The sequence below is a fragment of the Macrotis lagotis genome, chromosome 1, assembly GCF_037893015.1.
Source record: "Macrotis lagotis isolate mMagLag1 chromosome 1, bilby.v1.9.chrom.fasta, whole genome shotgun sequence".
Taxonomy (NCBI): Eukaryota; Metazoa; Chordata; class Mammalia; order Peramelemorphia; family Peramelidae; genus Macrotis; species Macrotis lagotis.
The window spans coordinates 451,030,487-451,048,446 of NC_133658.1; the positions used below are offsets into that span (position 1 = coordinate 451,030,487).

The window sequence follows — 17,960 nt, forward strand, 5'->3', positions numbered from 1 at the left end:
CCAAATAGCTCTCCAGAAGGGTTGGATGAGTTCACAGCTCCGCCAACAGTGTAATAGTGTCCCAGATTTCCCACATCCCTTCCAACAATGATCATTATCCTTCCTGGTCATACTGGCCAATCTGAGAGGTGTGAGGTGGTACCTCAGAGAAGCTTTAATTTGCATTTCTCTAATAATTAATGATTTAGAGCATTTTTTCATATGGCTATAGATTACTTTGATCTCCTCATCTGTAAATTGCCTTTGCATATCTTTTGACCATTTTGTCAATTGGGGAAGGGCTTTTTGTTTTAAAAATATGACCCAGTTCTCTGTATATTTTAGAAATGAGTTTTGTCAGAATCATTAGTTGTAAAGATTGTTTCCCAATTTACTACATTTCTTTTGATCTTGGTTACATTGGTTTTATCTGTGCAAAAACTTTTTAATTTAATGTAATCAAAATCATCTAATTGGTTTTTGGTGATGTTCTCCAACTCTTCCTTAGTCATAAACTGTTCCCCTTTCCATAGATCTGACAGGTAGACTAGTCCTTGATCTTCTAATTTCCTTATAGTATTGTTTTTTTATGTCTATGTCCTGTAACCATTTGTATCTTATCTTGGTAAAGGGTGTGAGGTGTTGGTCTAAGCTAAGTTTCTTCCATACTAACTTCCAATTATCCCAGCAATTTTTATCAAAGAGGGAGTTTTTATCCCAATGGCCAGACTCTTTGGGTTTATCAAACAGCAGCTTACTATAATCATCTCCTGCTTTTACACCTAGTCTATTGCACTGGTCCACCACTCTATTTCTTAGCCAATACCAAACAGTTTTCATGACTGATGCTTTATAATATAATTTTAGATCAGGTAGGGCTAAGCCACCTTCTTTTGCACTTTTTTTCATTAAGCTCCTGGCAATTCTTGACTTTTTATTTCTCCATATGAATTTACTTACAATTTTTTCTAACTCGTTAAAGTAATTTTTTGGAATTTTAATTGGTAGGGCACTAAACAGATAGTTTACTTGTGGTAGAATTGTCATTTTTATTATATTAGCTCTACCTATCCATGAGCAGTTGATATTTGCCCAGTTATTTAAATCTGATTTAATTTGTGTGAGAAGTGTTTTATAATTGTTTTCAAAAAGATTCTGAGTCTGTCTTGGCAAATAGACTCCCAAATATTTTATATTGTCTGAGGTTACTTTGAATGGGATTTCTCTTTCTAGCTCTTCCTGCTGTTTCTTGCTAGACATATATAGAAAAGTTGAGGATTTATGAGGGTTTATTTTATAACCTGCAACTTTGCTAAAATTGCTAATTGTTTCCAGTAGTTTTTTAGATGATTTCTTGGGATTCTCTAGGTAGACCATGTCATCTGCAAAGAGTGAAAGTTTTGTCTCTTCCTTCCCAATTCTGATTCCTTCAATTTCTTTTTCTTCTCTAATTGCTGATGCTAACATTTCTAATACAATATTGAATAGTAGTGGTGATAATGGGCAACCTTGTTTCACCCCTGATCTTATTGGGAATGCCTCTAGCCTCTCCCCATTGAATATAATGCTTGTTGATGGTTTCAGATAGATACTGCTAGTTATTTTAAGGAACAATCCATTTATTCCTACAGTCTCTAATGTTTTTAATAGGAATGGATGCTGTATTTTGTCAAAAGCTTTTTCAGCATCTATTGATATAATCATGTAATTTCTGATAGGTTTGTTGTTGATATAATTGAGTATACTAACAGTTTTCCTAATATTGAACCAACCCTGCATTCCTGGAATAACTCCTACTTGATCATAATGTATTATCCTAGTGATGACTTGTTGTAATCATTTTGCTAAGATTTTATTTAAGATTTTTGCATCTATATTCATCAGAGAAATAGGTCTATAATTTTCTTTCTTTGTTTTAACTCTTCCTGGTTTAGGTAACAGCACCATATTGGTTTCATACAAAGAGTTAGGCAGAGTTACATCTTTCCCTATTTTTCCAAAAAGTTTATATAGGATTGGAACCAATTGTTCCTTAAATGTTTGGTAGAATTCACTTCTGAATCCATGAGGCCCTGGAGATTTTTTGTTAGGGAGTTCAGTAATGGCTTGTTGAATTTCTTTTTCTGAGATAAGGTTGTTTAGGTATTTAATCTCTTTTTCATTTAACCTGGGCAACTTATATTTTTGTAAATATTCATCCATTTCACTTAGATTATCAAATTTATTGGCAAAGAGTTGGGCAAAATAATTTAGAATTATTACTTTAATTTCCTCCTCATTGGTGGTGAGGTCACCTTTTTCAGTTATGATACTAGCAATTTGGTTTTCTTCTTTCTTTTTTTAAATCAAATTGACCAGAGGTTTATTAATTTTGTTTTTTTTCATAATACCAACTTTTGGTTTTATTTATTAATTCAATAGTTTTTTGCTTTCAATTTTATTAATTTCTCCTTTAATTTTTAGAATTTCTAATTTGGTATTTAATTGGGGATTTTTTATTTGTTCTTTAATTTTTTTAGTTGCATGTTTAGTTCATTGATTTCCTCTTTCTCCAGTTTATTCATATAAGCATTTAGAGCTATAATATATCCCCTGAGAGTTGCTTTGAATGAATCCCATAGGTTTTGGTATGTTGTTTCATTATTATCATTATCTAGGATAAAATGGTTAATTGTTTCTATAATTTGTTTTTTGTCCACTCATTTTTTAAAATGAGGTTATTCGGTTTCCAATTTTGTTCTGGGTCTTTTTCTCCTTGGCCTAGTATTGCATATGACTTTTATTGCATTGTGATCTGAGAAAGATGTATTCACTATTTCTGCCTTTCTGCAGTTGATCATTAGTTGTTTTTTTTTTTTAGCTTTTTGCAAGGCAATGGAGTTAAGTGGCTTGTCCAAGGCCACATAGCTAGGTAATTATTAAGTGTCTGAGACCGGATTTGAACCCAGGTACTCCTGACTCCAAGGCTGGTGCTTTCTCCACTACGCCACCTAGCTGCCCCGATCATTAGGTTTTTATGTCTTAGTACATGGTCAATTTTTGTATAAGTTCCATGTACTGCAGAGAAAAAGGTATATCCTTTTTATCCCCATTCAGTTTCCTCCATAAGTCTCCAATATCTAATTTTTCTAACAATCTATTTACCTCCCTAATTTCTTTCTTGTTTGTTTTATGATTCGATTTATCTAGATCTGATAGCGGGAGGTAGAAGTCTCCCACTAGTAGAGTTTTGCTATCTTTGTCTTCCTGTAATTCTTTCAGCTTCTCTAAGAATTTGGGTGCTGTCCCACTGGGTATATATATATATATATATACAATATTGAAATGACTTTATTGTCTATGGTACCTTTTAGGAGTATAAAGTTTCCTTCCTTATCTCTTTTAATGCTATCTATTTTTGTTGCTGCTGCTTTGTCTGAGATAAGGATTGCTACCCCTGCTTTTTTTACTTCAGCTGAAGCAAAATATATTTTGCTCCAGACTTTTACCTTTACTCTATATATATCTCTCTGCTTCAAATGAGTTTCTTGTAAGCAACATATTGTAAGATTCTGGTTTTTAATCCACTCTGCCATTTGCTTATGTTTTAAGGGAGAGTTCATCCCATTCACATTCAAGGTTATGATTACTATTTCTTTATTGTCCTCTGTGTTGTCTTCCCTCTGTTTGTATTTTCCCCCCTTTCCCCCCCTTTTATCCATATTCCCCAGTCTTTTGTTTCTGAAAACCACCCCCTTCAGTGTGTTTGCCCTCCTATATCACACCCTCCCCTTTCTTTCCCCTTTCCCTTTTTCCCTTTCCCTTCCTTTTGTTACTTCCCCTTATTTCCCCCACTCCCCTTCCCTTTCTCCATCCCCCCCTCCCCTTTTCCCCTTTTAATATTTGAAAGGTTAGATGTTTTATAAGTTAACTGAGTATGTGTAGGTTGACTCTAAGCCAAGTCTGATCAGAAGAAGATTCAGGTGTTTTCTCCTCTGCTCCCTTCTTCCTCACTATTACCATAGGTTTTTTGTACCTGTTAGTGTAATGAGATTTACCCCATTCAATCCCCTCCCTCCTCCCGTCTCTTTCCTGTCCCCCTTTTTAGGGTGGTAGTGTTTTTTTGGGGGGGGATCCTTCTAAGTCATAGAAAATTCTGAGTGTCTGTCCCTTCTAGTTCTGTATATTCTATCGAATAGAGTCAAAATTCCTGAGAGTTATTAGATTCTTTCTCCCAAGTGGGGTTAAAGCCAGTTACATCCCATTAGATAGTAGTCTCATGGATAGGTCATGAATATCCATCATTTCTGGCTAGGTGTATTCCCTCTGTTAGAGTTACATTTCTCAAGGTTTATGAGAATCTTTTTTTTTTTACCCCCATGCTGGGATATAGCCAGTCTCAACTTACTAGATTGCATTTTTTTCTTTTACCGCCCCCCCCCTTTTTTTTTTACCTTTTCATGTGTTTCTTGAATCTCCTGTTTGATGTCCAAATTTTCTGTTTAGCTCTGGTCTTTTCATCAGAAATTTTTGGAATTCTTCCATTTCATTAAATGTCCATCTTTTTCCCTGAAAGAGAAGGCTCAGCTTTGCAGGAATGTAGATTCTTGGCTGCATTCCAAGCTCCCGTGATCTTCAAAATAGCTCGTTCCAGGCCCTTCGATCCCTTAAAGTTGATGTAGCCAGGTCCTGCGTGATCCTTACTGTGCCTCCTTGATATTTAAATTGTTTCTTTCTGGCTGCTTGCAGGATTTTCTCTTTTATCTGATAGTTCTGCAGTTTGGCCACAACATTCCTTGGTGTTTTCATTTTAGGAACTTTTTCTGGTGGGGATCGATGTACTCTTTCAAAGACTACTTTGCCCTCCGATTCCATGATATCAGGGCGGTTTTCCACCACTAGATCCTGTAATATTAAGTCCAGGCTTTTCTTCTCTTCAATGTTTTCAGGAAGTCCTATAATTTTCAGGTTGCCCCTTCTCGATCTATTCTCAAGGTCAGTGGTTTTGTTGATGAGGTATTTTAAATTTGCTTCTATTTTTTTCTATTTTTTGATTTTGTTTAACTGACTCTTGTTGTCTCATGGAGTCATTAGTTTCTGTAGACTCCATTATTTTTTTGGGGGAGGAGTTTTCTTCATTAACCTTTTGCAACTCCTTTTCCAAGTGGTCAATTCTACTTTTGAAAGAGCTTTCCATTTGACCAATTGAGGTTTTGAGAGAATTAATTTCTTTTTGCATTTGGTCATTTGGGGATCTGAGAGAATTATTCTCATTTTGTAATTGTCCAATTGATGATCTGAGAGATTTATTCTCCTTTTGTGTTTGTCCAGTTGTACTTTCTAAGGTTTTGTTTTCTTGTTGCAAGATATTGTCTCTCCGAAATTTTTAAGCTCCTTCCTTATTTCTTCAAGGAAGTCTTTCTGTGCTGGAGAGCAGATTATATTCTCTTCAGAGGTTCCAGGTCTCTCTGAGTTGGGGTCTTTCCCTTCCAGGAATTTTTCTATGGCTCCACCTTTCTGCTGACCCTTCTTCATTATGCTAAGACCTTGAGTTGTGGAAGCTGGTTCACCTGGGCTTGGGATCGCTAAAGGCTTTACTGAGTGCAGTTTGTCTGGTTGGCCAGTAGGAGGTGCTGGTTGCCCTCTCTGGAGTGTCTGTGACCTTGGTTGGGAGACCTTCTCTCTTTGCCTGAAGGCAGGAGTTGGAGCTATTGAATTCTTTTGCCTTCAATCAATGGTGGGCTTTACCCAGGCCTGAGGTCATTCCTCAGCTGAGCTGGTTCTTCTGCTCACAAACCTGGGCCTGAGGCAGAAGTAGTTTGCCTTTGTTTGGGAAGAGGCCTCAGTGCAATGGAGGTGTGGACTCAGAGTTTCTCAGACCTGAGATGCCTAGGGATGGTGTCCGCAGCTCTCCTGCACCAGAGCTCTCCCCCCAGCCTGGTCCCCAAACTCCACGGGGATAGCACCAACACCAGTGCCTCTGCTTCCCTGTGGACCCAAGTCCCTTTCATCCAGCCCCACCGCTGATCCAGTAGGTCCGGCTCTCGGGCCCTCAGACTCCAGGTTCCAGTTCAGCTGTTAATCTGGCTGATCCTGGGCTGATCCTCCCTCTGAGCCCAGACTCACCCAACTGTATTCGTCCAAGGCTGCAACGGGAGACAAATCCTGAGGTAGATGTTCTTTCTCCTGGCTTTTCTTTCTGGGTTTTTTGGATCGGATTTTTTTGAAGAGGTTTGTTTCATGTGATAGATGGGGAAGTGATCAGGAGACTTTAGAACTGTGCCTGTCTTCTCTCCGCCATCTTGGCCGGATGTCTTTTTCTTAATCTTCATTTTTCTTGACTTCTTTGAAACTGTTGATCACCTTCTTCTTGATACTTTATGTTCTCTCTAGTTTTCATGATACTGCTCATCTTATTACCTGTTTTGACTGCTGGATATTTTTTCTTGTCTGGTAATACTTTTCCCATTATCATGTTCTCTACTACATTTTTCAGTACCTGAATTGAAGTTCATCAGTGCTTGGTATCTTAGATGCCTTTCTCCAGTTCTCCCTTCATTTCTCCCTCCAGCTCCCCTTCCATCTTTCTTTTCCTTCTTTTAAAAAATTTGTTTTATTGGTCATGTGTGAAAATGTATGGCCCATTCTGCACCTACAGTTCATTATTTTTACAGTGAGGCATGCCTTCCTATAAGTATTCTGGAAGCATAATCAATCATTGCCTGATTCAGAGTTCTTAAGACTTTCAAACCCTTTTTTTTCCCTTTTATAGTGTCCAATAGTTCCCTCCCTCTGCTGTCTTCTCTGCATCAGTTTCTTTACCTTGTCCGAAGTTTCTCTCAGTTTGTCATTTTTATTATTTCATGTGTCTCAATAACATTCCATCATATTCATATAGTTATAATCTATTCAGTTATTTTCCAATTAACGTGCATCCCTTTGTTTCTAGTTTTTTACTAGCAACTGTTAAACTAACATCTGCTAAAAATATTTTTGTACCTTTTTGTACCTTTGCTCTCTAAGGGGTTTATGCTGAGTGGTAGTATCACCTCAGTAGTTGTCCTATATATTCTTTCCTATGTTTCTTGAAAATATTCAGCTTCTACTGCAACATTTAAATCGTCTTCTCATAGTAGACTATAAACACTTTATTATTTTATCCTTTCCAGTTTTTCAAATGCATTTACCATTCCAGATTTCTTTTAATACCTGTATTTGCCTTTTAGTGGAAAGTATTATGTAATTGAAGTTAGAGGATCCAGGTTCAAATTCTCTTTTTTTATTTCTATCTGTTAGACTTTGGACATGTCACCAAACATCTCTCGGCTTCAGTTCTTTGTCTTTGAAAAGAGGGGATTGTACTCTAAATCTGTGATAATTGTGTGAAAGTTTTTGCTTATCTCTGATCTTTTATCAGGAATGTTTACATGCCCTCTATTCCATTAAGCCTCTGTTTTTTACCCATTTGATTTTCCATTAGATTGTACTTCATCTTGCCAGATTAGTTATTTGTTTTAGTCTTTCTGTTTTGCCTTTTAGAATATCATATGAATATCATACTCCTTTAGAATAGGTCTTGTGTCATCCTGATAGAGGTTCCTTTGTTATTGCATTCTTTCTGACTGCTTAGGGTTATTTCTTCTCTAACCTGGAATTTTTTTATTTTGTATATGAGGTAGTTTTATATATGAGAACACAGGTTGTATTCTTTCTATTTTCACCTATCCTTGCAGGAAAGTGGGAAGGGATTTTAGGTAGAGGGAGTTGTGTTGTATAGTAGAGTGGAAATGTTGGATAAAGAAATCAGATGTCCTATGTAGAAGGTATGGCAAAACACTGCAGCATTTTTTCCAGGAAAAAGCTCATGAAGAGCTGGATATGACTAAAATAAGCTGAAAAAGAAAATGGCAAACTACTCTAGTTATCTTTGCCAAGGGTCATGAAGAGTTAGACACAGTGGAAAATGACTGAACAGCATGCTTGGTTTAAATGCTGTGCTCTCGACTTAGCTTTGTGACTTTGGGAAATAATTTAACATCTGTGCATGTCACCCTATTTGGAGTTTTCTTGGCAAAGATATTAGAGTGATTTGCCATTTTTTTTTATCAGCTCATTTTATAGATGAAGAAACAGAGGCAAAAAAGATTAAATGACTTACCCTGAGTCTCACAACTATTAAGTGTCTGAGGCCAGACTTGAATTAAGGAAGAACAGGGGAAAGGAATCCAAACCTCAGGCTCTTCAGAATGGCACTTATTCATGGGAATTTGAGTGTTAGATTTGCATATTAGTTTTCTTATTTGTAAAAATTTGTGTTATGACTTAGATCAGTGGTGTCAGTGTCAAATAGAAACATCCCTGTGGGCTCCATATTGACTTAGAAAATCACAGATTAACATTATTTGTATTGTGTTATATTTGATCTATTTTGTTAAATATAGATCATCTATTTTGTTAAACATTTCCATATTACATTTTTATTTAATTCTTGAGCATTGACTTTTTTTTGTTTTTTTTTGCAAGGCAAACGGGGTTAAGTGGCTTGCCCAAGGCCACACAGCTAGGTAATTATTAAGTGTCTGAGAACGCATTTGAACCCAGGTACTCCTGACTCCAGGGCCGGTGCTTTATCCACTACGCCACCTAGCTGCCCTTGAGCATTGACTTTTACAATTCAGTTGCCTAAAAGCCTAGTCCAGGTGCCTTTGACACCTGACTAAATGTTATATAAGGTTATATCTTCCAACTCAAATCCTATTATCTTTTCATATTATAGTATGCATTTATATTTCTAGGAACTATATTTGATTGGATTAGAGGGATTTTATTGAGGAACAATGTATAGAACATAAAGCTGAAAAGATAGAAACTCTATTTTAGACTTTATAGGTGAAGATTTTGCATTTTACTTTGTGTACAAATATAAATGTTATCAAAAGTATTTGAGGAGTGGAGGGAGAGGGAATAGAGTTAGAATTAGATATGATTTGTTTAAATCAATATTTTGTGATTCAGGGGTGTTGTTTGTGTGTTGTGTGAGTGTGTATGTATGTAGCAACAGGATACAGAAGAAACATTTGATTAGAAATTAGAATGTCACTACCTCTAACTCTTAATGATCAGATTGAAAAACATTTCTTGGTAGTTTTTTTTGAGTGGACTCTTTGAGAACAGGGAAACTCCTCTTCCATTTAACTGGGTTTATGGTACCTGAATTAATCTGGATTATTGGTAGATGACTTTACAAACTACTTTTTATTTTACCTTTATAAGCAGCTAAGTAGTATAGTCTTGGACCTATAGTCAGGAAGACTTCTTCCTTAATTCAAGTCTAGCCTCAGGCACTAAATAGTCTTTTAATCTTTTTAGCCTTTGTTTCTTCATTTATAAAATGGGATGATAAGAAAATGGCAAACCACTCCAACATCCTTGCCAAGAAAACTCTAAATAGGGTCATAAGGAATTTGACATGACTAAACAGCAACCATTTATTTGTGGTATTTAGAAAATATTGGGTCATAGAAAAATCATAGCACTATAATTACAATATATCCTATATCTTATATCTTCAATAATTTCTTTTAATTTCTATGTTTATAGGTGCAGGCAAAATTCCATCAGTAGGAGGAAGCTTTCATGTGAACCTGGGAAAGGAATCCAGAGCTCAGACTCTCCAAAATGGTACTTATTCCAGTGAATTTGGGTGCTAGATTTGTGTTAATGTTGATACTCTCCACTGGAGAGAGTTCCTGATTATTTATATGTGCTGATGAAAGAGAATATTGATTTTGATGGCAGCAAGATGTGGACAATTGACCTAATAGGTTGATACCTATGAATTTTGCTTCTCCTAAAAGTAATTTTCATTGTGGATAATTAGGCATTACTCAATGTTACACATATGTTGTGTTTTTTAAAAGATAGGCCCTAGATTGCTGGAATCTTTTAAATTTCCATTTGCTTAAATAATAAGTAATATAACTGATTATAACTTAAAAATGTTTTTTTGTCAAAAAATGGTACAGAGTGCAGAAAGAGACCTCTTTCAAATCGTCATAAAATCATTAATAATTGTTCTTTTGTATTAGTCATTCAGCCAGTCCTGAATCCATCTAATTGTACTGTCCAAATCAATGAAAAGATTTAGTGCTATTCCAATTAAACTGCCAAAGGAATATTTCAGAGCTAGACAGAATAATAAAATTAATTTGGAAGAATAATGAGATATATAGAGTCTTTGGGCAGTTAATAAAATAGGAATGAATGGGATATAACATTTCCAGACCTTACATTATTTATTTTAGGGGGTTTATAGTGTAAAAATATAAAAAAAAATCAGCAGAACAGATTAAAAAGGGAAGAATTAGAAACAATTGAATTCAATGACCTAGTTTTTGATAACTTGGGAAAAAAATTTTGGGGGAAAGGAACCCCATTTTTGACAAATGCTATTTGGTAATCCACAAAGTGGTTTGCAAAAATTAGTTTTAGATTGATATTTTATAATAAAACATAAGCTACTTAAGGAAGGAACTATTTTGCATTTTTATTTGTATTCTCAACGCTTACCATAGTACTTGGTAAATAGTCCTTAATAAATGCTTTTCACATAATACAATAAATACAAAGGAGATATTTGATCTAAATATTAAGTTATATCATAAAAATCTAGATGACAAATAGATCATGGGGTATGGGTAGGGTAGGGGGTTTCTAACCAAAGAATATTAAGAGTTGATCATAAAAGATAAAAAAGATAATTTCAGTTACATGAGATTGAAAAGCTTTTGATTGTATAAAATCTGTGCAACTAGAATAAAGAAAAGTTGATTAGGACAAAATCTTTATCCCAAAGAGGTTCTTTTATCCAAGCTCTATAAAGAACTAGCTGACAAACCACAAAAAATACATACACACACAAACATACCATAGAGCCAGAAAAAGTAAAAACTTTCCCATTCAAATAACATATTCTAATGGGAGAGAGAAACTGTTGAATACATGAGTTGTAACTGATAAGTCAAGAATGAAACCAAAGAAAGGTTTAGTTGCAATTGATTTCCCGAGTGTTGAATCTGATGTTTGCCTAGAAAAGAAGTTGAAAAAAAATTGCAAAGCACTATTGGTTGACTAAAGAAGATAGTGAGTTTTGTTTTGGATTTAGTGAGCTTAAGTTGCCTATAGGGCACCTTTTCAAATGTCAGCTAGCTGGTGATGTAAGACTGAAACTTAGGAAAGAGACTAGGATCCTTTGCATAGAGGTGATAATTGAACATAGTGGAATTGATAAAGACCACCAATTAAAAAAGTATAAAGAAAGAGAAAGAAGAGGACCTAGGACAGAATCTTGGGAATGACATGAATGAAGATCCAGTAAAGGAGATGCAAGAGGAATGGTTAAATAGATCAGAGGAATACTGGGAGAGTACAGAGGAGTGAAACAAAACCCCACCAAACTAGAAAAGAGAGTTTCCAGAAGGAGGTGGACCACTGTCAGGTGCTACAGAGGAGTCCAAAGGGATTAAAAACTGAGGAATAGCTATTAAATTTGATAATTATGTGATCATTCATGAATTTGGAGAAAGCAGTTTGAATTGAATGATGAAATCAGAAGCCAGACTGCAGAGATTTTTAGACTAGTACAAGAAAAGGAAATTCAGTCGTGTAGTATAGAAAGTTATCTCACAGAGATAGGTTAGAAGAAGAGACAAAACAAATAGAGGTGGGATCTAGTGAGAGTTTCTTGAGGATTGGAGAAATATGGATATATTTGTAGTCAGACTTAGGAAAAGAGTCAAAAGATAGTATAGGGAGAGAATAAATATTACAAATTAGAGGATAGTTTGATAAATATGTTAGACAAGAAGAGAAAGGATCAAAGTTCCATGAAAAGATTGGCCTTGGCACAGTGAAGAAGCACATCTTTTTTAGATTAGAACAAAAGAAGAGATAATTGGGAATGGTGTGAGCTGAGAAGGGGGAAAAGGAGGAATAGATGATTTTGGTGCCATGGGAGGTTTGAGGAAAGGGATTTGAAATTGCTTTCATGATGAGTAGGGTAGAAAGTCAGTTAAAGAGAAGTGGAAGAATTCCTTTTCAATTGACATTAGGTAATATTAATTTGTAAAAGAATAATTTATTAATATTTCCTGACTTTTTCCTCCTCCATAGGAGGAGGAGATAAGTGATTAGAGTAATCCAGGGCTAGGGCTTGGCAAGGTGTTAGATAGAACAAAGATAAAAGGAATTTGAGAATAAAGAATAGTATAGATTTATCAGAGATGTGAGGAAAGTGTAGCTACCCTGAGAAAGTACTAAGGTGTTGAGGGTTTGGAAGTTACATTGAAGATAAAGAATAATGTTGGAAGAGTTATGGAAAAACAGACCTACTAATGGATATTAGAAATAGCTATTATTTGAGGTGGCTAGGTGGCGCAGTGAATAGAGCATGGGCCCTGGAGTCAGGAGTACCTGAGTTCAAATCTGGGCTCAGACACTAAATAATTAACCTAGCTGTGTGGCCTTGGGCAAGCCACTTAACCCCATTTGCCTTGCAAAAATCTAAAAAAAAAATAGCTATTATTTGGTCAAACTATTTTGTAAAACAATTTGAAATTCTGATTATAACGAAAAAAGGGTGACAAAAAGAAAGTGTATGTCCTGAGAAGATCAGAGATAGAAAAAAGCTCCTATAAACACTAAAACTATTCAGAGCCTCACTTTTGGTGGATCACAACAATATGTGACAAGTCAAATCATCTTACTTGTCTCCCAAGGAATCTATATGTAGGCCAAGAAGCAGCATTTAGAACCAAATATGGAAAGACTAATTGGGTATGATAAGACTGTATATTGTCACCTTATTTGTTTAATTTGTTTAATTTATATGCAAAGAATATCATGCACAATGCCAGGTTGGATAAATCAAAAACTGGAATTAAGGTTGTCAGGAAAAATATCAATAATCCTGGATATGTGTGTGTATTTAATATATATTTATTATTTATTATTATATATTTATTATATTATATATTATATCATATATAATATATATATATATTTATTATATATATATATATTTATACATATTATATGATACCACTCCAATAGTGGAAAATGAAGATTTTTTTTATTTTTGTTTTTAGGTTTTTGCAAGGCAAATGGGGTTAAGTGGCTTGCCCAAGGCCACACAGCTAGGTAATAAGTGTCTGAGACCAGATTTGAACCCAGGTACTCCTGACTCCAGAGCCAGTGCTTTATCCACTGCACCACCTAGCCACCCCAAGTGAAGACTCTTTTGATGAGAGTGAAAAAGGAGAGTATAAAAACTGGCTTGAAACATAATATTAAAAAAACACACCGCCAGATCTTAACAAATTGATCCCATCACTTCCTGGTAACTAGAGGGAGAAGAAATGGAAGTAGTTTCAGGTTTTAGGTTGTTTAGTTCAAAGATCTTTGTAGACAGCTATTTTAGCCATGATATTAAACTGTGCACTCTTTGGAAGGAAAGCTATGGCAAAACTGGATAACTTACTAAAAAGAAGAGACATCAACTTGCTGATAGGTCTTTATAGTAACAGTAGTGGTTTTTTCCATTAACAGTGTATAGCTGTGAGAGTTGGATTGTAAAGAAAGCTGAGTATCACTGAATTGACACTTTCAAACCCATAGTAATGAAATTATTCATTTCTTAAAGAAATTAATTCAGACTGTTCATTGAAAGTTCAAATATCAAAATACTTTGGCCACGTAATGAGAAAATGGAACTCATTGGAAAAAACCCTAGTGTTGGAAATGATTGAAGGCAAAAGGAGAAGAGGATGCTAGAGGGTGAAATGGATTGATAGTATCATAGAAACAGCAAGCATGAACTTGAAAAGACTTTGAAAGATCGTGAAGGGGAATGGCTTCACATGCCACATCATGAAGAAACAAATATGACTGACTGAACAACAGAAATAATGTAGATACTCATCAATTGGAGAATGGCTAATTAAATTATGTTAACAATACTGGTTATTGTTTTATAATGTTAATTGTTAACAATTAAATTATATTACCAATAATATAATGTTGACATCAGAGAAGTATGAATAGATTCTAAAGAACTGATGCAAAATGCTTCCTAAAAAATCACTAAAAACAAACTAGATGATTTCAGTTACATTAAATTAAAAAGCTTTTGCACAGATAAAACCACTGTAACCAAGATCAAAAGAAATGTAAACTGGGAAACAATCTTTACAACTAATGATTCTGACAAAGGACTCATTTCTAAAATATACAGAGAACTGAGTCATATTTTTTTTTTTAAAAAAAGCCATTTCCCCAGTTGACAAATGGTCAAAGGATATGCAAAGGCAGTTTACAGATGAGGAGATCAAGGCAATCCATAGTCATACTGAAAAATTGCTCTAAATCATTACTTATTAGAGAAATGCAAATTAAAGCTTCTCTGAGGTACCACCTCACACCTCTCAGACTGGCCAAGATGACCAGAAAGGATAATGATCAATTGAAAGGGCTGTGGGAAATCTGGGACACTATTACACTGTTGGTGGAGCTGTGAACTCATCCAACCTTTCTGGAGAGAAATTTGGAACTATGCCCAAAGGGCAACAAAAATGTGCATATTCTTTGATCCAACAATACCACTACTGGGTCTATACACTGAAAGAAAGGATGAAAAAGGGTGAAAACATCACTTGTATAAAAATATTCATAGCAATCCTGTTTGTGGTAGCAAAGAATTGTAAATCAGGTAAATGTCCTTCACTGGGGAATGGCTTAGCAAACTGTGGTATATCTATGTTATGGAACACTTTTGTTCTGTTAGAAACCAGGAAGGATGGGAATTCAGGGCAGCCTGGTGGGATTTGCATGAACTGATGCTGAGTGAGATGAGCAGAACCAGAAAAAAACACTGTACACCCTAACAGTAATATGGGGATAATGATCAACCTTGATAGACTCACTTATTCCATCAGTGCAACAATCAGGGACAATTTGGGCCTTTCTGCAATGGAGAATACTATCTGTATCCAGAGAAAGAACTGTGGAGTTTGAACAAAGACCAAGGACTATTACTTTTACTTTAGAAAATAAAAACCTGGGGCAGCTAGGTGGCGTAGTGGATAAAGCACCACCCTGGAGTCAGGAGTACCTGGGTTCAAATCCAGTCTCACACTTCATAATTACCTAGCTGTGTGGCCTTGGGCAAGCCACTTAACCCCATTTGCATTGCTTTAAAAAAAAATTGTGTTTCATTTAATAATTACCTAGCTGTGTGGCCTTGGGCAAGCCACTTAACCCTGTTTGCCTTGTAAAAACCTAAAAAATAAAAAATAAAAAAAAAACAAAACCTGATATCTTATTGTCTGATCTTGCTATCTCTTATGCTTTATGTGTCTTCCTTAAGGATATTATTTCTGTCTTATCACATTTCTGTCTTATCAGTTTGGATCAGTGTATACCATGGAAGCAATGTAAAGACTGGCAAATTGCCTTCTGTGGGGGGTGGGGGAGGGAAGTAAGATTAGGGGGAAAATTGTAAAACCCAAATAAAAGAAAAAAAAATTAAATAGATACATAATCTTAGACTTTTTCAATAAAATTGTAATGAGTTAGATGAAAAATTATTTGGAATTTTTTTTTTACTTATTTTCTAGGCAAACGTCAGATTCATCACTTGGGAAATCAATTGCAACTAAATCAACATTGCCTTGATACAGCATTTAATTTCTTCAAGATGGCAGTGAGCAAGCATCTTACACGTGGCAGAAAAATGGCACATGTCATTGCTGCATGTCTTTACTTGGTTTGCCGCACCGAAGGAACACCTCGTATCCTTTCAGCTGTAAAATGCTATTTGTATTTCTTTTGGTTTTTCCCAAACCCTGAATATACCAATTAAAATTGCCTTTTGTTCATCCCTAGATGAAAACTGAGTATCAGGTCTCATATTTTCCCTTTGCCTTGGAAGTCTTCTAATAGAGACTAGTCAGTCTCTTGTTATTATCTTAAAGAGAATTTCTGTTCACTTATTGATTGGATATATCCTTGAATTCCTTCTACTTTTAGAATTTATCCATTCTCTGATTTTCAGTTTGATAAAGTATTTCAATATAATACGAAGATGAAAGTCTACTTGTCTAAGAATTCTAAAAGGAGAACAGTAGGCTATTAATTTTTAAAAACCTAAAATTCATATATTGTTTTCCCTAGTCCTTTTCCACAGGCAGATACTTTATAGATTATTGGTCTGATGCAAAGACTATTGGATTTGAAAGCAGTGGATCTGAGTAAAAATACTGGCTCTGACACCCACCAGCACAATGACTTTGGGCAATTAATTTAAATTTTCTATGTCTCCATTCTTCATTTGTACAGTTAGAAATTTTAGGGACATTCTCAACCTTCAACCTCTGAACTTGTTTTATAAAATATTTTAATAACTATACTTTTATTCAAGCAGTCAGTCATTACTTATAGTATATTCCAAGGACTGAGCTAAGTACAATTGAAAAGATTTTGAAAGATAGTAGAGGGGAATGGCCTCGCATGCTATGTCATGAAGAAACAAACATGACTGACTGAACAACAGAAATAATGTAGATACTCATCAGTTGGAGAATGTCTAATTATTAAATTATGTTTCCTTATAGTGTATCTTTTATGCATTTCAAAAAATTTTGAAATGTCTCCCCAGCCTGTGAAAGAAGGTGGTCCATGACACAAAAAAATGTTAACAGCTAACCTTGATGATCCTTCAAGTTTCTTCTATCATCCTATTTAAGATTATGGCAAATGGAGAATAAAAACATTGCAGAATAATCAGTTTCTGATATCATATCTCCATTCTTCATTCCTCAATATCTGTTCCCTTAGGCTCATTCCCCTCAGCATTTCCCCCACTACTGTCCATTATAAAATTGTCCATCACTTCTACTGTGTGCTTTAGAATACACACTTCATTGGCAACAAACTTGATACCATCTTAAATTTTTTTCCTTTCCCACTCCTTCTTCTGGCTCTCATTTAGGCCTGGGTCCTTCCTGTTGATCCTGACCTCCCTCTCAAGCTCTGGCTGAACTTTAGACTTGCTTTCTACCAGCACTTCTCTCTCTACTACCGTCATTCAGTGATCTCTTCTCTTTTGAGGTTCATGCATCTATCACCCAATCAAAATTTTGGTAACTACTCTGTATTGACTTCCAGAATACTTTCCCTTTTTTCTCAACAAGTTGATAGTCCTACAAACACTATATTTTTTCATTGTCTTTGTTTCACATGACCTCTTCCCTTTGCCCTTCCTTACTTAGCCTTACACAAAGACAGTGATACCTTTGCCATTGCTAAAAAAAAAAAATGCATTCTTCAAATTTCCTAATCTGATGACCATCTGTCCCTCTGCTTTACAACTTTAAATCTTATTCTTTGACCTCTAATCCTTGACTTCTGTGTTCTTTCTCCGCTATCACCTCTGCTGTTTTTTTCCTCTTGACCCCCTTGGTGAATTATTTCAACTCAACACTGTCCTCTTAAGCCCCTTTCCCTTTTTTTGTATTCTCATTCTTGCCTTGCTTAGTCTTGGCCTCAGATCACTCCAACCATTCACTGCTTTCAACATTACCAATATGTTACTGAACAAAAGTGATGAAAAAATCACACAACCTGTTTACTGCATCCACTACAGATTTATATAAACCTAACTGGGCCCTCACTATTGCAAAGCAATCCTTCTAGAAGCTATAACCTCCCCCCCCATTAACTTTTCGTCTTCTCTCACCCTTTCAACTAAAATCTTGCCTCATATTTTACTGAAAAAAATTAATGCCATTTGATGAGTTACTCTTCATTACTTAAATACCTTCTGCCACTATCTCTTCTTTCTCTTGTCTCACATGAAGAAAATGTTCTTTTTTTTTTTTTTTAAAGGTTTTTGCAAGGCGATGGGGTTAAGTGGGTTGCCCAAGGCCACGCAGCTAGATAATTATTAA

At 35.4% G+C, this 17,960-nt stretch overlaps 2 protein-coding genes across 3 annotated transcripts in view; one reads left to right on the forward strand and one right to left on the reverse strand.

Moving 5' to 3' along the window:
* Positions 1-17,960, forward strand: part of BRF1 (BRF1 general transcription factor IIIB subunit) — a 163,742-nt gene that overhangs the window by 19,394 nt on the left and 126,388 nt on the right. For both annotated transcript variants that reach the window (XM_074213472.1, XM_074213471.1), the window contains exons 2-3: positions 9,559-9,639; positions 15,630-15,803. In XM_074213472.1, coding sequence (XP_074069573.1) covers positions 9,559-9,639; positions 15,630-15,803 — 255 coding nt within the window. The remainder of the gene's footprint in view (positions 1-9,558; positions 9,640-15,629; positions 15,804-17,960) is intronic.
* BTBD6 (BTB domain containing 6) overlaps positions 1-17,960 on the reverse strand; it is a 53,047-nt gene that overhangs the window by 5,998 nt on the left and 29,089 nt on the right. The window lies entirely within an intron of this gene.